Consider the following 26024-nt stretch of genomic DNA (forward strand, 5'->3'; position numbering starts at 1 on the left):
CCCTTTCCTCCCTAAAAAGGGAGATAACTCAATACAAAACACGACAGATAGTCACTAGAGCTGACAGCCTACAGAGCAGGATAAGAGGATGTCAGAAAAAAAAGGGGAACCCAACGATGGCATAAAATGTGATATCTCACAGCAGAAGCAAAGGGATGCATGCATTTCACACTAAAAATGAAGGAGTGGAAAAATGTTTTATTCTAAATATCAGTTTCTTCTAAAGAAGCAGGATCAGGATCAGGATCAGGGCTGGGTGCAGTGGCTCATGCTTGTAATCCCATCACTTTGAGCGGCTGAGGCGGGTGGATCACTTGAGGCCAAGAGTTTGAGACCAGCCTGGCCAACGTGGTGAAACCCCATCTCTATATTTTAAAAAATATATTTTAAAAATTAGCCGGGTGTGGTGGTGGGCACCTGTAATCTCAGCCTCAGGAGGGCTGAGGCAGGAGAATTGCTTGAACCCCGGAGGCAGAGGCTGCATTGAGCAGATAGCGCCACTGCACTCTAGCCTGGGAGACAGAACAAGACTCAAAAAAAAAAAAAAAAAAAAAAAAAGGCAGGATCCTAAAGGAGGATGAAGGTTCACACCTTTTATACAAAAAGGTTCCACCCACGGACATCCCCTGTCCCAAATATTGCTGGAGTTCCCCAAGTTACAAATACCCTACAACTACAAATCATCTCTCTCCAAATTCCCCATGCCGAAACCAAGCTGGAGAAAAGGCACTTACTTCCCAGAGGCTAACGCTGGGAAACACTGACCTCACATTTCTTCACTCTGAGAGGAATTTTACACATACCACGTTTCCCTACTCTCATCCTCTTTTTTTGTTTCAGTTATAGCTCAGTTTAGAGATAAACAGACACCCCACCCATATTCCATTTTCTATGCTTTCCTTTGCTTCGCCAGTAAATCAAGGGTCACCGGCCACATGGATGTATGTATGAAGGGCAAGGAAGACATTTACATGTAAGTCTGGAGTAGATCTGAAGCTGTGTATCAGCTGTCGCTTGCTACCTGTGTGAGCGTGGCCAAGTCAATTAATCTCCATGAGCCTCAGTTTATCTGTATAATGGCGGTGATAAGCTCTGCCTTGCAGATTAAATGATACCATTTTGCAAAGTTCGTTGCTCAGAGATCAGAACATAACAGAATGCTCAATAAATAATTGCTTAATAAAAGACTGCTATTACCACAGATCAAAATTATACATAATCCTCTGTCCTTAAAAGTGCCCAGGTTTACCAGTGGAAATGCTCCTGCCCCAAAGAATCCATTTTTTCCAGTCTCCTCCAAGTAACCTAAAGATCCCTTACACCACTCCTCTTTCTCCCTCCACAAAACCCCCCAAAGCTAAAAGCTAACACAAGTATAGAACGAACCCTCTTGTTTAAGCATGGTTTTTATGCTTTATTTCAGTGATTGCACCGTTTTGCATTATTTTTCCAAATGTTTGACATTTTGGCACAAGTTAAGAAACATTCTGGCTCTAGCCTAGGGCCTAACCTTCATCACATGATTTTCACTGCTGCTGCTGCAAAACATTTTCTATGCCCCAAACACATTTTTGGAAGAAAATCAGTTAGTAAATTGGAAACTATCTACACTTTTTTTTTTTTTTTTTAATTTCCAACACCTATTGAAATAACTACCCACACTGGCCAGTTCAGCCATTAAAATATAGTGAAAAAAGTCATTTTTTAATTAAAATAGAAAATTTCTTCTCAAATAAATAAGTGGTTCTTTCTATCCTTCGGTTTAGGCAGTTTTTATAATAAGTCAATAAATATACAAGTATCTGAATTTTTCTATTTCTTATAATTTAAACATAAATTAGGTTAAAATTTACAAAGTTACCACATATCCATCCATTTTCTTGTCAATTTTTAAATGAGACTGACACCAAAAAACAAAAACTAAATAGAATTCTTCCCCGGCTAACTTTAAGATAATATTGAAAAGCACAGTTATAAAATGATTTCAGCCTGCTGGGCACAGTGGCTCACACCTATAATCCCAGCACTTTGAGAACCCAAAGTGGTAGGATCACCTGAGTTCAAGACCAGCCTGAAAAACAAAGCAAGACCCCATCTCTACAAAAAAATTAAAAATTAGCTGGGCATGGTGGTGTGTGCCTATAGTCTCAGCTACCTGGGAGGGTGAGGCAAGAGGACCGCTTGAGTCCAGGAGTCTAAATTTGCCGTAAGCTATGATCATACCACTACGCTCCAGTCTGGGCAACAGAGACTCCGTCTATATTAAAAAATAAATAAAGGTTTTGGTTTGGATGTATGATTCTAATGTAACTTATTGAGGCAATGCTTGGGTTCTTTGCTAACACTCATGTATCTGTAAGCATGGGAAGAAAACATCCTAGAAGGGTCTTTAATTTATTTGGATTTTGTGGGCCATACTAGTTCTTCTTTAGCTACCACAGTCTTACAAATAAATATGAATGAGTGAAGCTTTTAAGTATGGTGTTCAGTAATACTTCCCATCACCAGCATCATGAACAGACTGGAACATCTGCTAAACCTAAGTGTCAGTATGTTAATATCTCTGTAACTACCTTGGCTCCTAGCACAATGTATAAAATAATACCTTGCTTCAGTCAGCGTTACCTGGGCTATTTTTGAGTTTTTAAAGTGTTTTTAGCATGGCATTTCTTTTTTTCTATTTTCTTTTTTTTTGAGATGGAGTCTCCCTGTGTCGCGCCCAGGCTGGAGTGCAGTGGCACGATCTCGGCTCACTGAAACCTCTGCCTCCCGGGTTCAAGACATTCTTCCACCTCAGTCTCCCAAGTAGCTGGGATTACAGGCCGCCACCACGCCCAGCTAATTTTTTTGTGTAGAGATGGGGTTTCACCATGTCGGCCAGGCTGGTCTTTAACTCCTCACATCAGGTGATCCACCCACCTCGGCCTCCCAAAGTGCTGAGATTACAGGGGTGGGCCACTGTGCCCACCCTAGCATGGCATTTCTAAGCATAAAGATATGAAAGATTTATCTGTTCCTCTTCAAAATGACAATCTCAAAAATCCTAACAGTCTAAAGTAATCCAAATCCCTTTTTCCCTATGTGTTGACTAAATCACTTATCAAACACATACAAAGAATGAGTCAACCATGTGAAAAAATTTAACGTATAAATAAAAAGTTGAAAAGGAACAAAAAGAAAATGTTTAGACAAATTGCTGAGATTCAGGAAGACATTTCTCTTTTAACTACAATTAAGTTATAATTAACTTCTGTTTTACTGAACTACAAAAAAAAGATTTTAAAGAGCCTAAATTACATGTTATTTCCAAGGCATACTGATTCAATCAAGTCTGTCAGAAAGTGGGATACTATCCACAGAAACAATGATACTGTGAAACACTCCTTCTGCCTAAAGCCAGATGTAAGTCACCTATAGAAATATGATTCCACTTTTACGGTGTTACATTAAAAATACATTCATTTATGACAAGACCAAGTGTACATTTTTTACTCCTGGATAAACTGAGGCAAACAGGATTTCCCTAATGTCTCCAAGATAAATGAGTGGTGTCTGGTGAGTCACTCAGGAGTCCCTGGCACTCTACTTAGCCTTTTCCATTCCATGAAAATCTACAAAGAACACGGTAATCCATTTAAAACTTTAATACTTCTGAAAAACAGGATGAGGTTTTACAAATTTGTTAGGAAGTCATCCTATTATAAGGCCCCAAGTTGTTTGACAGAACACTCAAATTCATCTGGAAAAAGTACATGAGAAAACAGCCACAAAAATTCTGAGAGTGCACCTCAGAAGGGTAAAGAAGGGCAATCAGCCTCATCATATATTAAAACACGTACAAAGGTACAGTGAATTTGATGATGGTGCTTAAATATAGAGAACAGAATGGCGAGTCTTGGGGAAGAGAGGAAGGGTTCAGAAACCTTCCATCACTCCTTAAACCAAAATAAAATCCACATGGAGAAAATATTAAAAGATACACATCTTTTTAAGAAATATCACCTATACTCAAAGAAACCTGGAAGAATACATGAAAAACTAACAGTACCAAAGGGGACAATTTGAAAAGAAGACATTAACAATGATGACTATCTGTGCATCAAAAACGGCATTACTGGGCGCAGCGGCTCACACCTGTAATCCTAGCACTTTGAGAGGCTGAGGCAGGTGGATCATGAGGTCAGGAGACTGAGAACATCCTGGCTAACACGGTGAAACCCCATCTCCACTAAACATACAAACAATTAGCCGGATGTGTTGTCACATGCCCGTAGTCCCAGCTACTGGGGAGGCTGAGGCAGGAGAATCCCTTGAACCCAGGAGGTGGAGGCTACAGTGAGCCGAGATTGCTCCACTGCACTCCAGCCTGGGCAACAGAGCGAGACGCCATCGCAAAAAATAAAAATAAAAAACATGGCATCAACATTTGCAAAGCAAGAAACTTAAGACAGTAGTGTACTCGTATGAAGCTTTTATTCGTTTCTCAGTCCATGGCAGATCAAACAGACAAAATGAGAATACAGAAATAATGTAAGATACAAAACCACATTTACCTCTGGACTCTGAAAATAAAGCAAATACGTTCTTGCCTACATGGTTATGAAACACTCATAAAAACAATCATTATGCCACAAAGGTCTACAACTCAATACATTCATTTGAAAATAACTGTGGAGAGAGGTACAAGAGAGATGAGATGATAATGAATGCAGATCTTTGAAGCAACTTCATGTAATTAAATATAGCTGTGATACACAAAGAACAAAAACTTTCAGTTCCTACAGTAGTTTGTTGTGATCACATTGTTTCAAGAAACCACAGAATCCCTTGAGAAAAAGGTGCTGCTTTCAAAAAATTCTAACCGTGTTTTTCCTCTGCTCTCACACCACAACAATCATCAACACAGAAGATTTCTGTGATCAAATGTGGGAGGAGGAGATTTTCCTACTATCTACACCACTACCTAGAGACGGAGTCAGATCCCATAGGTCGAGGGCTCAGCCCCCAAGACTGCCCCCCGCCACCCCTTCAGACACCAGTCACAGGTCTGGACCTCCAGAACTTCTCATAGACTGGCTTCCAGTTGGGATCCCATGGTTTCGATTAATTTGCTGGAGCAGCTCACAGAACTCAAGGAAACACCTACTTAACGTTTACCGGTTTATTGTAAAGGACATTACAAAGCATACAGATGAAGAGATGTGTAGGGTGAGATATGGGGGAAGGGGCGTGGCGCTTCCATGCCCTCCCTGGGCACACCACTTTCTCGGAACCTCCACGTGCTCAGCTATCCAGAAGCTCTCTGGAGACCTAGTCCTCGTGGGCCTTTTATGGAGACTTCACAGTATAGGCAAGATTGACCACCATGTAGAAATGTGATTGGACAAAAAGGGTATGATCTAAATCAAGCAAGGCCATCAGTTCAGATTTTTCTTGGCCTCTCTGTGCAGCATTCCTTCCTCCAGAGTATGGGGCAGGACCTCTCTGGAATAAAAGTCTTTAGACTCACAATCAGATTAGAGTCCTGCCTTGGGCAAGTGAAAGGAAGATAAGAGAAGGTCACAGAGAGAGAGATTCTGTTTCCTGAGGCCTAAAGTGCCCCACCATTATAACAAAAGATTAACAAGGATTGTGGGAGTTATGGGCCAGGAACCATGGACAAAAACCAATATATAATCATAATATCACAGGTACTTAAACCATCTGCTACTTCCTAAAATATCCAAGGCAGAAGATTATTTCCTACTGCTAAATATATAAAAAGAACACCACTTTTTTTGGCAGAGATAGAGGCCTTCTTTCACCCCACCTCCCATAACAGTCCTTCACACGTATAAAAGGTTGTTTTGTAAATTAACCTTTATATTTAATAGCCAGATGGAATGCCCTCCTTACTATCTAAATCTTCACTTCCTTATAACTGTACCTCACTGAGCTGGGGGCCTTTCTAAATTCTACCATATCCCTTATTTGATGGCTCCCAAAGAAAAATGTCGTCTCAAATTTCTTTTCAACACTTGTTTAATGTGTTTATATTTATGTGCCAATTACGCCTAAGTTTCAGAAATATAGTCTCTATTTTAAAGTTCATAGCTAGGTTGTTATGGTACTCACTTTGCCTTTATTAAAATAAAAACAGGGCTAAGTTTTGGTAGAACTACAAACCACTAAAACGATCAAATTTTTATTTCAAGAAACTGCCACATGATGGTCATTTCCTAACATTTTTATCCCTGTTTAAAAATGCCATTCTTGGAGGTTGCAGCGAGCCACGATTGCGCCACTGCACTCCAGCGTGGGCAACACAGCGAAACTCTGTCTCAAAAAAAGCCATTCTTCTCACCACCATCACCCCTTACTTCCATGTACATTCTAGAGGGACAATTACATTTCTCTAATGTGTCATGGTCTGCTCTTTTCTCTGCCTCAGGTAACCCTCCTCAGAGGTTCTCCCCGCCAAAACCAAGACCAATTCCCCACCCCCTATTATTCCCTCACAGTATCCTGTTTGTTTTTTGCCATTGTGTTTTCACAATTTGCACTTGTTTTATTTGTCAGTTTGTTTGCTCATTTCTGTCTCTCCCACCAAACTATGAGCTCCTTGTAGGGAGGGAGATAGTGTATTTATCTAAACCAACTCAGAGCCCTGCACACACCAATAATTGGCTCTTAGTGAACAATGAAGTACTCAATACATTTACAGATAATATGAAAAACACTTAATGCATGTGAATTGGCCACATTCATAAAGCTGCTGATACTGATATAATTCTTAAGTAGGTAAATTAATACGCAGAGCAGCAGATTTCAGTAACTTGCCACAATGCACTGAGGCTCTCCAAGTTGAAAGAACACTTGAAAGGCTCATAAAGGAAGAAATGAAGACAGCTTCTAGACAGAGCCTCACAGCTCTTTTTTTTTTTTAATAGAATGACTGAGTGCTAAAAAGATGATTCATTTTCACTACCATCACACATGCTCCTAAAGATACTTTCAGAGCATTTCATCAAACATTTTGTTTCTGCAACAGATCTATCTTTTCCTGAAGTCGGAGCACACCATCAGTGAGGGCACATAGTCACCGCCTTCCCCAGGCAGGACCCAAGTCTGAATAATTTCCAGACGCTTCACCTAGATAACTTATCTTTGCATGTGAGGCTCTAGTGAACGAGAACAGCTCATTTTTGCCCGAGCGCTTTTATTTAAAAATGCACACTGTAATAACAATTTCCAGGACCATTTTGCAATTATAAAATAAAGGATTTCTATTTAACAAACAATATATTTAAATTCTGCTATTTGAGGGATTTATGAGTTGCGGAGCTGGAGTTTTCTTTACTATTTTGACAATAATCAGCATGCATTGGTATTTTAAACTCAATCTGGCATTGTTTAAACATTCCTTGATACGAATTTCTTAATCGAAAAGCCCAAATTACAAAATACAATAAAGAATTGCATATGGGGGAAAAAATGAGCTGTGTTTTAAGATTACATATAAATTGAAAACAATATATAATTTTCTAACAATCAAATGCAAAATTGATCAGACCTCAGAGCCACTACTTTCATAGCCCAAATAACTAAGAAGATAGCAAACAACTTGCAAGAAATTGACTAAATTAGATCAGTTCAAAGCTAGACTGGGCATATAGTTTGAAGAACAGTTTGGTATTTTCTCAAAAAGTCAAACAAAAACCTATCATAGGACCCAGAAATTCCACCTTTAGCTATCTAACCAAAAAAAAAAAACTATATATATACACACACACACACACACACACACACACATACACATATGTCCACACAAAGTCTTGCACGTAAATGTTAACAGCAACATTATTCACAATTTTTTAAAAACTGGGACAACCTGTCCATCACATCTATTAACAGAATACTATTCAGCGATAAAAGGACAGAATTACTGATACATGGTGCGCCACAGATGAACCTCAAAAAATTATGCAAGTATGGCCAGAATGCGCTGAGGCTGGTAAATTTAAAACATATATACATATGCAAGTAAAAAGAGTCAGATGCAAGAAACCATAATACTTCATTTATGATTCCACTATGTGAAATGCCCAGAAAAGGGATATTTACAGAGAGAGAAAGTATGTTATGGCGGTAGGGCTGGGGACGGGGATTAACTGTAATTGGGCAGGAGGGATCTTACCAGGTATGGGATAAAACGTTATAAAACTGGTCACTCCATTCAGTAAAATAATTAAACATCACTGAGTTGTCACTTGACATGAGTGAATTTTATGACATATACAATAGACCTCAATAAAATATTTTTTTTTTTGAGGGGGGAGACAGTCTCACTCTGTCACCCAGGCTGGAGTGCAGTGGCGCAATCTCCACTCACTGCAAGCTCTGCCTCCCGGGTTTACGCCATTCTCCTGCCTCAGCCTCCCAAGTAGCTGGGACTACAGGCGCCCACCACCATGCCCGGCTAATTTTTTTGGTATTTTCAGTAGAGACGGGGTTTCACCGTGTGATCCAGGATGGTCTCGATCTCCTGACCTCATGATCCGCCCGCCTGGGCCTCCCAAAGTGCTGGGATTACAGGTGTGAGCCACCATACCTGACTACTTCATTCTTTAAAATACTCTAAGATCATGGATAATACCAATACTGTAGGATGTCAACACGGAATACGAGTGACCTCAGAAAGAAATCAAGTTTTATGCTAGGCTTATCATAAACTGCCAAGACTCTCTGTAAAGCCTACAAATTTAAACTCAGAATTAAGTAAACCTAACGAGTTTACTTTATCCTTAAAGAAACATGACTCCTAAAATAAGAAAGAAATGAAGGTGTTTGTAAGAGGAGGCCCCTCCCTGCCCTAAGGGTAAGAACAAATAAAAAACTCACACCATCAGCAGTGATAGAATTATCAAATTCAATCTTTTATAACTGCCAACCTAGGGCTTTTTGTCTTCTGGGCAGAGTTCCCACTTAAAAACAAAAACTAAGTTCCAGTGGTACTTTGAATTTTACTAAAACCAAGTCACAAGATAAGTAGACAATTCGAATAACGTTAATAATTCTTTCCAATATTTTTAGGTTATAAAACCTCAATTATGTATAAATGTAATACACTAGGTTTCATTTTATCCTTTTACTATTCTAATGCCAGTAAATGTTACTGCCTAATTTTCCCCCTACAGTACAAAGTTTATTTTTACACAACTTTTTTAAATGGAGAGTTAGCACTGTCTAACTCTAAAAGGAGGCTGGAGGGGAGAGGGAGACACAGACTACAAACGAGTAACAGGAAAACATTCCTATAGCTGTAATTGCTAGGTCAAAATTACCTGAAAAAATATAAAAGGACAGAGCTGCAGGTTACTTTATACCAATGAATATCCTTTCAGCAAATTAACAACTAAAACCTAGCATATTAACTCAATAACACATTCTGTTTTCCTTTAAGGAAAATTTTTCTTAAACCATAATATCATGGACTCAAACTTTATCAAAGCTCAAAGCTACCAACTTACTAGATAGGCCATGTTAGAAACAGGTTTCATAGTTTTGTACAAAACGAGAACTAATTAAATTTATACCACTTTCCATAAATTCAAGTCCGCAGTAAATCAGATACACCTGTATTTTTAAAGCAACCAGAATGGGAGATCAGTGGGGGAGAGGCAATTTAACAAGTTATCCAGACACACATTGTCCAGGATGAAAGTCACGTGATAATCTCGGTTCTGTCTTGACCACAAAAACATATGCACCAAATCAAAATTTAATTACACTGCATAACACAATTTAAGTTGTGCTTCATATTTTATTGACTGCTCTGCTTCTGACAGGACAGTTTCCTGAAGGAAAGTTCCAAGAATTGAAAAGTTACAACACCCACATACCAAAGACTGTTTCCTGAATTTTGTTACAGGAAGTGACATCTGCTATAATTTTAACATTTACTTCCCAGTAGGAGTTCCATTTAAAATGTCTTGTTGAACGTTATTTGTTCAGCAGTACCCCTAAGCAAAGCTTTTATTAAAAAACAAAACTTTCATTTCAGTTTCACAAAGTTTGGACACAACTGACCAAGCCATTTTAACTTTTCCCTGGGAACAAAAACAACTGCCACCTGATAAACTGGGGTGTGTGTGGTAGAGAGAGAGAGACTTAACTGGGGAGGGAGCCCACAAGGATAGAAAAACATAAATTAAATACCCTGGTCCTTGAGAAGAGACAATTCTTGGAAGGTGCTGTATGATTAAACACTGGACAATGCTTCTTGGTATCTTTTAACTTTATTTTATTATTATTTTTTTAACAGACGCATTTGGACATTTCAACCAACAGTTTGTAATATAAGGATAAATTCATGGAGGTGGATACCCACCTTCTCTACCAACCTCCAGTCTGTTTCAACAGGAGAGGGAAAAATGTATATTTATAAGCATATATTAAATCAAACTTTAATAGCATTGTACAACATGGTTTACATGATCTCTCTCACTCACACACACACCATCTCACAAAGCACTGTACCTGTGCCCCTGGCCTTACAGACAGCAGGGCTCCACCCAGAACCTGTCCACTCAGAATCTCTGGGGGAGTGGGAGCAGAATCTGCACACTAACAAGCAACCACAGTGATTTTTGTGTCTAATCAAGTTTGAGAACCCTGAACCTCATATGACCGTATTACCCCTAAAATAGCCTTTTACTTTTTATTTGTTTAGTTGCCAATCCAGCAGTAAAAAATTGAAAAAATAAAAAAAAATTAAAAAAGAGGTAAGATCTTCCTCACAGCCTTAACTCTTCCCCAGACCACTAAAACAAAGAATCATGTGGCCTGTGGGGTCTCCAAGCCCTCACCCATATGAGCCACCATGGAGGAAAAGCAATTCTTGGTACTTTTTAGAATGCAATCCAACAGTGAGTGCCCTTTGAAAACATACCAAAATAAAGGCAATCTAGGTGTCAATAAAAATATTTTACCCTTTGTCTGCTTGAGTTCCTTTAGACAAGATGTTACCCCTGGGATCTCCTCTTAATATATTAAATCTGTCACCAAATTACTGCTCCGAGCAATAGCCTTAAGAACTTGATAGCAGTTCAGTCAGGCGTGGTGGCTCACACCTGTAATCCCAGCACTTTGGGAGGCCAAGGTGGGCGGATCACCTGAGGTCGGGAGTTCGAGACCATCCTGACCAACATGGAGAAATCCCACCTCTACTAAAAATACAAAATTAGCCTGGTATGGTGGCGCATGCCTGTAATCCCAGCTACTCCGGAGGCTGAGGCAGGAGAATGGCTTGAACCCAGGAGGCGAAGGTTGCTGTGACCCAAGATCGCGCCATTGCATTCCAGCCTGGACAACAAGAGCGAAACCCAAAAAAAAAAAAAAAAAAAAAAAAAAGAAAAGAACCTGATAGCAGTTCAATCTGGTTAAATTAAAAACAAAGCTAATAAACTAACACAAGAAAACAGATATTCAGCAGAGAACAAGACTTTCAAGATGCCAGGTCTGTTGGCTGTGTGGCCATCAGGTTAAGCTTTAACTCCCCGTGGATAGATAAGAAAAGGAAAAAGTTTGCACAGGGGAGGGATTCTCAACACTGATCACTGCCAAGACACAGAAAGTCAGCAATTTGCATGGTTTTAAAGTTAATCTTTACTTTTAGTTCCCTGGAGTATTAGCACCAAAAGTTATACATATTATTTTCTCCTGAAGTGTAAATCTAAAGTTCATCTGATACATTTGTACTTGAGTAAGACATTGTACATTCTACCTGCTGTGTTATTTTGAGCAAATGAACACATTATATTCATAATAAAAGGAATTGAGGACCATCTGAAGGAGACAGAAAATACTACTTCAGCTCCCCCAATTTTCACATTCAAGTAAAAATGGTAATCATTTAACATGTAAAAGTTATGTACTCATCCGATATCAATAAAATGCACTGATTGGTAATCATTTACTGTAAAAGTTATGTACTCACCCTATATCAATAAAATGTAACTGAACCACAACAAAGAGATTATACTCAGCCTCACTATATGTTTCTATTTCTGAGCCAAGAAACGTGGCTCTAAGAAACTTTGTCCTAGAGGTGCATATTGTATTTCCACTGTATCTGACATACAGAATTAGAGTAAGTTTATTTGCCTATCTTGGAAAAGAAACCTGAGGTCAGGAGTTCGAGACCAGCCTGGCCAATATGGTGAAATCCCATCTCTACTAAAATAGGTATATTTATGCAAAAAAAATGAAATGGAGAAATTTGCTAACAGAAAACTAAGTTTATATATACCTCAAAGCAATAGTTAACAAATCAGCTTTATAACTCCTTTATCTTACAGCTATTATGTAAAAAATAGATTTGGAGGCTCACAGCAAATAAATGACAGAACCAAGATGAAAAAGTAGATTTCTCTCTCATCTGTAATATTTTTATTCCTGAATATATTTGAAATTTAAAATTTTTAAATGCAGCACCCATAAAAACCCCATTTTCAAGAGTGTAAATCCAGCTATGGAATATCTTTTCATGGTATGGTAGAGAATCCAGCAAAATCTCTTGAGAGATCACTTGCATTAATTTTGCCAAAACAACAACATCCCCATAAATCAGCTGACTTTAAAAAATGACTCACCGCTCCTTCAGTCTTTATCATGGAAGCAGCTCTAGACTGTGAGTCAGGAAGCTCAACTGGGCTCTCAGGATGAACTAGAAAGAAATCACTTAAAAGACCTGTTTGTGTTTCTCTTCTGTCAAGGACACTGTTTACAATGGTGTCACAAGAAGGAAAAAATGAGAATATTCAATGGATCAAAATACTACATAAATTATTTCTGTCCCAAAATCTCTTCCTTGAACTCTACCTTTCCAAAACCACAGCATTCTCTTTGATATTGGCTCATTTTTAATCAAAGCTGTTTTGCATTCACGAATTTTCTTCCAAGGTAATCACTAGCTCAAAGAATCAGAGACATGGGCATAGGGCGGGGCAAAACTGGTTCTACACCAGTTTAAGAGCACTGCTTTTCGCAACGGAAAACTTTCCCTCCCCAGAGTCAAAGAGATCCACCAAAAACCAGCTTCATATTAATCTTGGGAACAATCTGACTTTGCTTCTTTACTGATTTTTCAAAGCTTCATTAACAATAATTTTAGTCAAATTCGAAAGTTAAAAACTGTGGGAGAGTTGACGGAACCTACTTTCCTTCTGCAGTTTGTCTATAAATCCTTTCTTTTGAGAAGCTCCGTGCTCAGCCACCAGATTCAACTCTCCCAAAGAAGCAAGTTCAACTCCCCCACTCCCACGCATACACCCCTGCCCCAGGGTGGAGAAGGGCCAGGGGTTCTCAGGTAGCATCAGGTGATTTTTTTTAACTGGCTAATCCCTGATGGTATTTGAAGGTATGTATATTTTCCTTTCTAGAATTCAGGGATTTGCTTCAATGAGAGGGTTAGCAGCAGAGGCGGGGAATCAGACAAAGCCCTCCTTTTTCCTGTATTCATCAACATCACTCCTCAGTATAAAGCACTGTTAATCCTTGCAGAACAAAAAAAAAAAAGTCTATAAACTGTTACGTTAATCAGTTGCTAGTTTTTATACTTCTATAAAATAGTCTGGATGCACTTTCCATCAGAGTCCAGTATCTAAAGTCATGTTCTGTAACTATTTCACATTAAAGAAAGCAAGTTTGTTGCAATTTCCACAAGGAAGTATATTCAATGTGTCTGTTATGTTTATAGGTTCCAAAGAAAGCACACACTTATCTGAGAGCCCAGACACAGCATACTATCCGCTTTAACTGACATGACATTTCTCAGTGACCACCTTTCTCCACAACTCTGGGAACACAATAAACCAAATATTCATTGTTTTCAAAATATGGCCCCCAAAATTTAAATTTTAAAAGCATTTAATTCGCATTTTAGTCAAGAAATGTCTTCCAGCTTTAAGAGAAGAAATCAACCACAAAACAAATTTCCTACTCTTAGGTTTTAAAATGAGGTAGAGGAATATACAACCTTAATTTATAAAAGTACACAAGCCAAGAAATACTTAGGTAATCTCTCAATTCAAAGTACTTCTAGCTTATGTAGGGGAGACTAAAATGTGGGAGACAATATCTTGCCTTAAGGAGTGAACTACAGGGACGGGAATACACTGCCTAATCAATTTGCATAAAAAATTAAGTCATATATCACCCATCAATATCAAATCAGGAATCAAACTAAACAATGCACAATGAAACTAGTGTGGTTAAACACCGAGCTAAGAATCGTAAGTACAATGAGTCTGTCAGTCTAAATTAATAGTCTCAAGAGCAAACAAACACTAATGCATAGCACATGGTTCACTACCTGAGCTTTTACATCACAGGTGATGTTTCGGTTTCTCTTAGCACTACTCAGGGCAACGTGGCCCAGCTTTAGAGTTTCCCTGAAGTCCCAAAATATATTGAATCTTCTCCATATATTCTCTCTTTGGATCTCAAAGATTACCTTCTCTCCCATAGAGCACAGTATCTGAATGAACTTGGACCACATTCCAGGTGTAACCAAAGAAAACGGACATTTACAAAATGTGAGATATACTCCCAACACACAAAGAAAACAGCAGACGTAACAGTCTTGTGACTGTTCCTAGTTCCAGGGAATGTCGGAAGGCCAGGTAGAGGATCAGAAATAACCACAATTCATCTCTTTTAATTGCTGGCAAGCTGAACCACCACATTGATAACTCAGGATTATTACATATTACAAACAACCAATTTTAGCAGGAATCATTCTTTGTACTGTTATATTGAGGCTTGGCAGCTCCCTTTAACATCTCACCTCAGCATTAAAGAGGAAGCACGTAAGGGAGGAAGTGTGCAAAGCAGATCTGGAGTCAGGCGTTGCTCCACCTTTGTGACCTCAAGCAAGAAACAGCCAGGCAGGACCTCAGTTTCCTTAACTAACAAATGTGGATAATAAAAGTACTTACCTATTTAGGTGCCTGAGAAGAGTCAAAGAGCTAATCCAATTAAAGTTGCTTAACGCTGTGCCTGGCACACAGCAGTGTCCAATTTAGCTTGTGTCTCATTTTATTTTTATCATTAGTTTAAGAGCGCTGGCATTGAATCTCTCACACCTGGGTTCAAATCCCTGCGCTATATTACTGAGCTCTGTCACACAGCATTTACTAACTTCTTAGATCAAGGTATCTTAATGGAAGATTTTGTGCCATAGACCTCTGTAGCAGTCTGATGAATAACACCACTATCAGAATAATGTTTTTAAATACATTAAATAAAATACATAAGAATACAAAGGGGCCAGATTATATAGACAAGCACCTATTAAAACATTTAAAAGAAATTAATAGTACAGTACTGTTTTTCTTTACGACTGAATTAAGCAAGATAAAGCAGTTCCTTCATTTCCTGAGTGGAAAGCGCAAAAGTTATCTGAAGATATCTGCAACAATTGTAATAAGATTATGAAAAGACACATAGTTTCTATTTGTGATAACATCACCAGGACTGGTACTATAGTTTTATCTCTATTTCTACTTTAAAAAAAAAAAAAAAACACTAAATTTCAGTTAGAGGTTAACAAAAATAGAGACGCAACTTCTCTTTCTCATCCAAGTTCTCCTACTACTTGGCCCCAGATTAAGAACCACTTTCTTAAAACTATCAATAAAATGGAGGCAGAGGATAAACCACTGGGTTGAGAGGAAGAAATATAAAAAGCAGGTAGCACATAGGAGATACTCTACACAGAGAAGCTCTTTCCTTCTTAGAAAGTTCTACTTCGTAGGAAAAAAAATTCAGTCTCATCCAGCCCAAACATGAACATTTAACATTCATTTCTCTCCATGATCTGAGTCTTCAGACGTGAAATTTGTTAAGTCTTCTGAGACCTCCCAAAATCACTGTTCTACATCAAATATCAGCTTGAAGAGCCCTATTATTTTTAAATATGAGACCAAACTGCTTTCCAGCAAAACACAGTTGAAAGAGAATGCATATATAACTCCTAAGTCTCCCTTAGCACCAACTGCTGTCAAAACTAAAAATCGCACAGAACAGTTTGGATAATAATCACTAATGCCTTGTCATCACTCTTCTTTAACGCTCATTACAAAACCAGTAACAAACCATGGAAAGACAGGGCTTGAGGTTCTTACAATAGCGCTCCTCTGACAGCAACTGCAGTTCATTATCCTCTCTCCCCTTCACCACCCCAGCGCGTTCCCGGTCTTTGCCTACTCAGCAGATTCACGTAAGCGGGGCCGTTTTATGTGGAATCGTACATTCTAGCAGTAAAATTTTCACTCACCAGGCAAATTCTCACCCATCCTTTCCAAGGTGAACTATGTTTTACATTAATCGTATTTCTAAACTTCCCCTCGAGACAACAAGCAAGAAATCCAGAGAACCGAAGGGTAGGCGCACAAAGAACCGAAATGGAAATTTAGGCAAGGGCGGACAAGTGAAATGAACTTAATGTCCGGGAAAATAACAGTTCTGGGGGAAGAAGGGGGCTATCTAATTTTAATCTTCACATTAACTCCATCCTTCTCTCCGCTATGCAGAAATTGTTCAGCATGTTCTCCAAACTGTTTTTTATCTGACATTTAGTCAAGCCACAGCCTCGGGAATGATGAGAAGGCAATGACAAAGCTGCTTCCTGCCAGTCTCCTTCCCCGCACCCTGCCCGCCCCCGCAACCTTCAGCTCCCCTCGCCACGAATGCGTTTAAAAAGTTTCTCCGGTACCCGGCTTACCTTGACTGGGCTGCCATAATTCAGCTTATAGAGCCAGGGGTCTTCCGTCCATGAGCGCCTTCACCCCGCGGGCCCTGCTGCCAGCGCCGCGCTCACCATTTGGCGGAGCCGGGCGAGTACGCGTCCCGGCGCGGCGCCCCGATGTTACGGGACTACCTGCTCTCCAGCCCCGGGCGTCCTCGGCGCAGCCCCGGGCTCGGCCCGTATTGGCTCGCGCTAATCCTGATGGACATCCGGGCACTGGGGCCTCTGCGGCGATCTGCACTCCAGACGAGCCTGGGGAGCGCCGCGTCCGAATCCGGAGCGAGCGAGCGCCCCCGGCGCAGTTTCTGAGAAGAGAAAGCCAACGGACCCCCACGCTCGAAGACCGCCGGCGCCCAGCGCCTGCCCAGCAGCAGCACAACGCGGGCCACAGTTAGAAAGGAAAAGAAAACGCCTCTCGGCTCCCTTGAAGTTGTCCGAGTCCGCCGGGATACCCCCTGTCAAGAAAGTTGCGGTGGTACGGCCCGCCTCCTTAAATGGGCAGGACGCTCGGCGGCCCGAGCCGGAGGCAGGCAGCAGGCGGCAGGCAGGGTCGGGCAGGGGGCAGAACCCGGGCGCCGACCAGCCCCGCCTGCGGGCTCCTCGCGAGTGCTCTCTTGCCAGGTTCTAACTACGTACAGACACCCACCGCTGGAATACACAGTACCCGGCCGCTCAGAACTCCAGCTCCAATTTGAATATTTGTTGAATAATATGGGGCCCCAAGAGGCGGCAGTGAGCAGGAACAAGACCGCGGCAGTAAACCAAAAGTTCGCTACTTTTGATCCTTCCAGTGCTTGAGCTCAGGAAACGGGCACACTTGGTGTTACTTTGCTTTCAGTTTTGATTTCCTTACATAGAGACAAATATTTACAAAACACCTCGCCTTTTTTGGACTACACGTAGATTACAGGAAAAACAGTAACTCATTTTGGTCTTAAGCAATGAAGGGATTGACAAGAAGCAAACAAAAAACTTGAGCATGCAATATAGTAAGTCCTATACGAAGCACAAACGAAGTCACTTCCTACTCAGAAGACCACGGAAAGCGTTTAAGCCGTCTCAAACGCAGGAAAATACTTGGATGAACAGGGATGGAGGGAGGTTGTGCTTCAGCATCTCATAGGGGCCAGTACACTGGAGGAGCTGAAGACTCTTAGATGAATAATGAATAACTGCCTCTACTGTGGACTCTCCATTTCTTCTACCTAAAATCATGACAACATTGCCTCGTCTCATAAAGAGGTATTCCAGACTGTATTACTAAATCGTCGTGTAATACAAACATGTTAATGCCTGGCACTAAAACGACAATGCTGGCAGCGAGGCCCAAGGCATCTCTATCAACGGTTCTCAAAGTGTGTTTACTAGATTCTTGGGAGTCCCCAAGACCGTCTCAGAGGTCAGAACTATTTTTAGAATAACACAAAGACATTGTCTTTTCAGTGTGCTGACATTTGCACTGATGGTTCAAAAGCAATTATGGGGAAACTGCTGGCGCCTTCGCACTAATCAAAGCAGTGGCAGCAAATGAAACTAGTAGTCACTGCATTCTTCACTACCACACGTTAGGTTTTTTTCTTTTTAAGCCAGTTTCCTTTATGATTGTCTTTAATGAAGCAAGCAGTCAGAATTATTCCTTTCATTAAATCTTGACCCTTGAGCATGGGTCTTTTTGATGTTCTTTGTGACAAAATGGAAGTACCCATGAAGCAGTCCACTGCACACTGAAGTACAATGGTTGTCTAGAAGAAAAGCACTTGTGTAATTGAGTTGCAAGCTGAGCTAGCTGTTTTTTCATGGACTACCATTTTTACTTGAACAATTCACAAACCGTAGTTATTCTGACTTGGGTATTTGGCAGACATTTTATTAAAAATGAACAAAGTTGAGCCTGTTTCTTTGAGGAAAACAATTGACAGTACTTATTGCCAATGATGAAATTTGAGCTTTCAAGCACTTTGGAAGACTTTTTACATCTGCCACATAATCTTGCCAGCTTCATTCACCAATCCTTAAAAGACTTTCCTGATGAGATCAGGGTGACAGTGATCAAAGTTATATGAGAAGATCTGCCTTAGTTTCCAAATGACCAATGGTATAACAAAATCATACATGGGTAGGCCGGGTGCAGTGGCTCACGCCTGTAATCCCAGCACTTTGGGAGGCTAAGGCAGGCAGATCGCTTAAACTCAAGAGTTTGATACCAGAGCCTGGACAACATGGTGAGACCCCATTTCTATCAAAAACAAAAAAAATTAGCTGGGCGTGATGGTACCCATCTGTGATCCCAGAAACTTGGGCGGTAGAAGTTGCAATGAGCTGAGATTGTGCCACTGCACCCCAGCCTGGGTGACAGAGTGAGACTCCCTCTTAAAAACCAAAATCATGCATGGATGAAAGACACACTGAAAAAAAGTGCAAAGCGGACCAACTGATTTTAATGTATCAAAGGTTTAGTTTTTTAAAAAAGCTCATTTCAGATTCCAGAATGCAATTAACCTTTAAGAAACTACCACTTACGGAGGTTTGGTATAATATCAAAGAAGGTATTAAAAGTACTCATCCTCTTTCTGTGTGAAGCTGAATTTTCTTTATAGACTTCAACCAAAACAACATTGCAACAGATTGAATAGAGAATCAGTTTCAATCTGGTTGGGCATCCCAAATCTGAAAATCTGAAATCCAAAATGCTCCAAAATCCAAAACTTTTTGAGTACTGACATGACGCTCAAAGGAAATGCTCACTGGAACAAGAATATATACTGCAAATATTCCAAAATCAGAAAAAATCTGAAATCCAAAACAATTCTGGTCCCAAGCATTTTGGATAACCTGTATGAGAATCTAGCTGTCTTCTATTAAGCTAGACAGTAAAGAGATTTGCATGAATGTAAAATAATGCCATTCTTTCTCAATAATTTTTTTAATTTTGGAAAATCGGTTTTATAAAGGTTTTATTTAGTCAATATATAGTGGCTTTTAAAAATAAATATTTTAAATACCTCAATTTTAATTTTTAATATAGTAAATAACAATATATAAAATGTACATATACAAAAGCTCTTTGGGTTTCAAAATAATTGAGGTGCAAAATTATTCCACATCATTTGCTAATACTTCCATGTCTTCCTCACCTCTCCACACTCATCAAGTCTTCTTTTAATTAAAGGTGTTATACATTACAGCTATTCCATGTAACCTCTTAGCACCTAGATCAGTTTTAGCAAAATGTGGTCAAACCGCCTGGGGCATATGTTAAACACAGACTCCAGATCCTAGTTGCAGAACTACTGACATAGAATCCTTGTGGGGTGAGGTCCCAGGGATATGCATTTCAATAAATTCTACAGGTGATGCTTGTGGTCTGCTTATATTTGAAAACCATTTACCTAGATCATGCTTATTTAGAAAATAATTTTAAGAGGTTTTTGATTCAGTATTGATTTATAATCCTTGAATCATTTTAAGGACCATAATTGACCAGCACTTATTTTCATTTGTAAGAAATCTGTATCAGACAACAAAATACATTTGTACACATATTTTCTTTTGCAATAGTAAAGTGGTAAGCCTTCAAGGAAACCAGGCAAAAGTCTACTCTCAAGAATTTTTTGGTGGCTGTTTTTCCCCATTTTTCTCTTGCTGTTTTATCTATACCAACTGTGATCTTTATGCTATAAACAAATTAGTATCAGACATAATTGCTGAAAAAAATATTTCATCATAGCACTTATTCATAAAATGTCCACTTAGCAAAGGTTAGAAATGTAACATTGATAATATTAAAATTATACTTTTTGAACTATGTTAATTGATCTGACAGCACATAAATACGAGGAAATAGACCAGGCATGGTGGCTCATGCCTGTAATCCCAGCGCTTTGGGAGTGCAAGGTAAAAAGATTGCTTGAGGGCAGGAATTTGACACCAGCCTGGGCAACATAGCAAGTCCTTGTCTCTATTAAAAAACAGTTTAAAAATTAGCTGGATATGTAGTTCTAGCTACTTGGGAGGCTGAGGCAAGAAGACTGCTTGAGCCCAGGAGTTCAAGGCTGCAGTGAGCTATGAGGGAACCACTGAACACCAGCCTAGATGACAGGGCAAGACCTAATCTCAAATAAATGAATAAATAAATGGAAAGTATTTTTTTAATATAGCAAATATTTACCCCCAAAGACACATGGAATCAATACCAGATTAGAATTACACCTGAGATTGCCTGGGATCTCAAAATGGTTTGTAATGTGAATTAATGGGAGTAATTTGAAACAAGTGGGATGGTACTAGATTTATAATACATCTAAAATTACTAAGTATAGGAGAAATGGTTTGTGACTTGGATACTGTATATGGCTAAAAAAGCACCACAAAACAAACATGGGCATTATTATTTCCAAGTGTTTTGAAAACACCATTGTATCCAACCTACCATCTTGATCAGCAGTGAAACTGAACAAAAAGCCATTCTTAACCTTTGAGGGGCACAGTATTTCTTTGGCTTTCTGATGACATTTGAGGACACTGAAGCACAACCTTTGTTAAACTTCCACGCAGTTTGATTCCTCTGAAACCCATTTAGGAAGCACGTGAGGCTCCACAGATTTCGGGTTAAGAATCTCTGGACCCGGTCCTGCCAATCTACCCTACAAATAAGAAGTAACATCGCCTGTTAATCTTTATTGCCCAGCTGGGCACGGTGGTTCATGCCTGTAATCCCAGCACTTTGGGAGGTTGAAGTAAGCAGATCACTTGAGGTTAGGAGTTTGAGACCAGCCTGGCCAACATGGTGAAACCCTGTCTCAAGAATCCTGGCATGCGCCGTAGTCCCAGCTACTCAGGAGGCTGGAGCAGAAGAATTACTTGAACCTGGGAGGCAGAGGTTGCAGTGAGCCAAGATTGCACACACAGCACTCCAGCCTGGGCAACACAGTGAGACACCGTCTCAAAAAAAAAACCCAAAAAGCAAAAACTTCATTGCCCTTTTAAAAACTTAAGAGTTGGCCAGGCCTGGTGGCTCACACCTATAATCCCAGCACTTGAGAGACTGAGGTGGGAGGATCATTTGAGGCCAGGAGTTGACGACCAGCCTGGGCAACATAGCAAGATCTCACCTCTACTAAAAATTTTTTTTGTAATTAGCTGGGAATGGTGGCTCACACCTGTAGTCCCAGCTACTCAGGAGGCTAAGGCAGGAGGATCACTTGGGCCCAGGAATTTGAGATTACAGTGAGCCACTTCACTCCAGCTTGGGCAACACAGCAAGACTGTCTCTGGAAAAAAAAAAAAAAAGAAAGAAAGAAAGAAAGAAAGAAAGAAAGAAAGAAAGAAAGAAAAAGAAAAGAAACAATTTAAACAGGTTGCCTTATTCAGAACTCTAAAATACCTCATTCAACATATGCATTTGTACCACAATGGTCATTCAACAATTCTACTCTTTGTAGCATTTTTGGTCTAAAAGTTACATAAGTCAAATCCCCTAAGAACTGCTACTTCATTTCAATGGAATGTTTAACCAGGACACTGCTAAAATCACTTTGCCGAAAGAAGGGTGCTCAAGATTGTCACTGAAGATCTCAAATGAAGCAGACACAGGAAAAGGGAGGAGATAAAGGAGGAGAATAAAAACGGGCACTCCCCAGAAGGCAGATAGCAAGGAGGGCAGCAATAAGCACCACTGGAAATTAACTGGCTCTCCCTTCAGCTGTGACCTCAACACAAAGGAGTCCTCCTATCCTTATTTCACACTTTCCAGGTTCTCTGCCTTTATCTTTAAACTAGGGTTATCTGGAGATTCTCACGAACTAAGGGCAAAGAGGGTTTTAAGTAAATCTATTTCTAGATCCTTAATATCCAAATGTCCTCTTTCTTACAACCAGGATTCAGGTTCTCACTTCCCACTTGCTTTTCTCCACTTGAAACAGAAAAGCACGAGCCGGGTGCGGTGGCTGACGCCTGTAATCCCAGCACTTTGGGAGGCGAAGGCAGGTGGATCACAAGGTCAGGAGATCAAGACCATCCCGGCTAACACAGTGAAACCCCGTCTCTACTAAACATACAAAAAAATTAGCCAGGCATAGTGGCGTGCGCCTGTAGTCCTAGCTACTTGGGAAGCTAAGGTAGGAAAATCACTTGAACCTGGGAGGCGGAGGTTGCAGTGAGCTGAGATTGCACCACTGCACTCCAGCCTGGGCAATAGAGCAAGACTCCATCACAGAAAAAAAAAAAAAGTAGAAAAAGGAAAGCAGTCCTCTCATCTACCCCAAATAAATATTAAAATGGTGCATTGCTCCAGGTGTAAATACCTCCGAGACCCCCAAAGTAACAGTTCTCTGTAGAGTCCCTAAGGTTAAATCAATATTAATAGATAGATCCTCATTAAACACGTCCAGGTAACAAGCTTGTGGCAACGTCCCCATGCCTGACTGTATCAAATTAGAATTATGAAATGAGATGGATAGGGCCATCAGAAGTTGGACTTTCTCTAATAAAGTAAATCTGATTCAACTGTTTGGTTCGAGAATAAAGATTTAGTTTTTCAACATTCTTGTAGGAGGTATACAAGCAAAAACGTATAGAAATTACTGCTCAACTTTACCTCTTCACTCAATGTCTTTTTCTTTACCTGATTTGGTCTACAATTTTCCATATCTCCTCCTATTTGTGCATTAATAAAACATGCCCTTCCTTACCCTAATACCCTGATCAATCAGGGATATTAGCCTACAATATACCAATTACTTACTATCAGTCTACAAACAAGCTCAAGTTCCCCCACTTCCTCTGCAACACACACACAGAGTTTATTTTTTAATAAATGTTTTATTTTAGAATAACTTTAGATTTACAGAAAAGTTGCAAAGGATTATACCCCCAGCCAGTTTCCTCACTGTTTACATCTTACACTACAACTGGTCACTTGCCAAAACTGAGAAATCAACATTAGTATGTTACTATAAACTAAACTTTAGATTTTATTTTGATTTTACCAGTTTTTCCATCAATGACATCTTTCTGGTCCAAGATGCAACCCAAGGTATCCTAAAACTGCATTACTTCTCAGTTTTTCCTTGTTTTTCATGACTGACAGTTTTAAGGAGTTTGGGCTGGCTATCCTGTCCTTTATCTGGTTTTGGCTGATGTTTTCCCTTCAAAGGAGGGAGACAATGAAGCAGACACAGGAAAAGGGGTGGCAATAGCTATACATATTTGAAATTCTTCTCTAAGAAAGATTTGCCTCTTCTCCATTTATTTATTCATTCAATTATGTATTTATATGAGCATGGTCTCACAGATATTTCCTTTGGACTTTGTGTCATAATCCACTACATGATTGATTTTGTTGTCAGATCGTTCCAGCCTTGGCCACTGGGAGCCCCTTCAGGTTGGCTCCTTGCCCCATCCTTTTGTGTTTCGAGCACTCCTTCCTTTCTGTTACTACAGGATGCTCCAGGCTCATCATCTATTTTCCCTACCCGCATCCCAGAACAAGCCATTTCTCCCAATACATTGGTTTCTTCCCCGTAAGCGCTACCACCCAGTCTCCTTCTGCCATCACTACCAAGTTTCTTACACCAAGAGAAGTCGGCTCCCTTTGTGATGCCAGTGACCACCTCCCATGAAAGGCTCTCCGCAGACTTTGAGCAACTCAATCTTATTTTACCATTCTTTCTGCTCACACATCCAGGATCCAGGATAGAGCTCTAACAAACCTTACTTGTCTCTTCTCAATCTAAATGCTGTCTTATACAGTATCATCAGTAACTCTCTAAATGTGTAACTCTGACCGAAATTTCTCTCTGTAACTCCAAGACTATTCTTTCCAGCTGCGCCAAAACAGTTTCCTGGGCATGAAAAGGCACTTGGGAGGTTGTCCAAAATAGAACATGTTCTTATTGTGTCTACACAATAAGATCCACCCCATCTGGATGCAGTTACAACAGATGCTGAGAGATACCTATCAATGAGCCTTAGCTGCTTCTAGGGTAAGGGGTGGTTTCTCCATACAGGAAGAAGACAATATCTCCTTCACCAAAGAAGGGATTAGAAAAGACTAGGGGAAAAGTGTGTTTAGTTAGTTCCTTCCTTGGGAACAAAAGCAGAAGGCAGAATTCAAAGAGAGCGTCCTATGAGCAGATCAGGAGGGACTTGGCTAACACAAAACTAAAACATTGTATATTTTATCGTGTGTGTTTTAACTGGGAAGATCAGCAATAAACCCCTTAAAATAAGATCAGCCTCATTAATAATTTGTTGAATAGCAAACATCAGTGAGTGTGAAGGAGTAGTGATGCCTTTCAAAAGGAAAGGGAAACAGGGAAGAGAAAGAGACAGCCTGAGAAATGGCCCGAGGCCAGACCAGGCCAGAATTAATCTGAATGGCCCCACTTCCAACCCACTCCTTTCCTCCTGGCCCTTCATTTATGCACCCATCACCAATCATCCAAACTAGAGATCGTTTTCCTGGCTTGTTTTCCACACGTATTGCTACCAAAATCCCGAGATTTCTTGGGATAGTGAAAGTAGAGGGATGGGAGTGGGAAGAGCTCACTTTAGATACTTCTCTTTATTTCTGAATTTCTAACACTGATCTCTAATTCCTCCCACCACCACTACCACCCCCTCCACTGAATAAGCTTTCACCTTCTTGTTTTACAAAAAATACTTAATGACAAGGAAGACATTCATAATATTAGAGTTTTTTGATTAATAAAAAGCAGGTACAAAATAAAATAATTTTTAAAAGGAAAAAAAGCAGGTACAATACAGTATGATGGTTAGTATCCCACTTCGTCAAAATTGAATGAAATATGTGTATTCAAAAGATTGACACGGCCTCTGTAGCAAAATGCTAGCAGTAGGTATCTCTGAATGGAACAATCAGATGACTTATTTTCTTCTGGGCATTTAAAAATTGTCTAAATGTTATAAAATGAACACACACCTGTTTCTGTAGTCACAAAAGAAAAACAGAATCACAATTATTGTAAAAACAAAACAACTATAATCAAGTCTTAGCTCCAGGAAGGAGATAAGGGTCATCTAATCCACTTCCCCATGCAAGAAGGCTCTTTCTCTAGCGAGACTAGCTTGTTTGCATGTCTCCAGGGACATCTGTTGTCATTACAAGCAGCTCCTTCCACAGCAGGCCAATGATGAGGATTAGAAACTTCTATCTCCCATGAAGCTAAAACTGGCTTCTCTAGAGTCCTATTCCATTAGTTCTACTTCTGCCCTC

At 39.9% G+C, this 26024-nt stretch overlaps 1 protein-coding gene across 2 annotated transcripts in view; it reads right to left on the bottom strand.

The window, feature by feature from the left end:
• Nucleotides 1-26024, bottom strand: part of AFF1 (AF4/FMR2 family, member 1) — a 203363-nt gene that overhangs the window by 116753 nt on the left and 60586 nt on the right. Inside the window, exon 1 of one of the 2 annotated variants that reach the window (XM_011990756.1) lies at nt 16766-17189. The exons of the other annotated variant lie outside the window; for it this stretch is intronic. Within the exon in view, the coding sequence (XP_011846146.1) occupies nt 16766-16782 (17 nt within the window). The 5' untranslated portion in view covers nt 16783-17189. Of the gene's footprint in view, nt 1-16765; nt 17190-26024 lie in introns of those variants that run through there. 2 annotated transcript variants of the gene reach the window in all.

This window comes from Mandrillus leucophaeus, unplaced genomic scaffold, assembly GCF_000951045.1.
Source record: "Mandrillus leucophaeus isolate KB7577 unplaced genomic scaffold, Mleu.le_1.0 Scaffold381, whole genome shotgun sequence".
NCBI classification, from domain to species: domain Eukaryota; kingdom Metazoa; phylum Chordata; class Mammalia; order Primates; family Cercopithecidae; genus Mandrillus; species Mandrillus leucophaeus.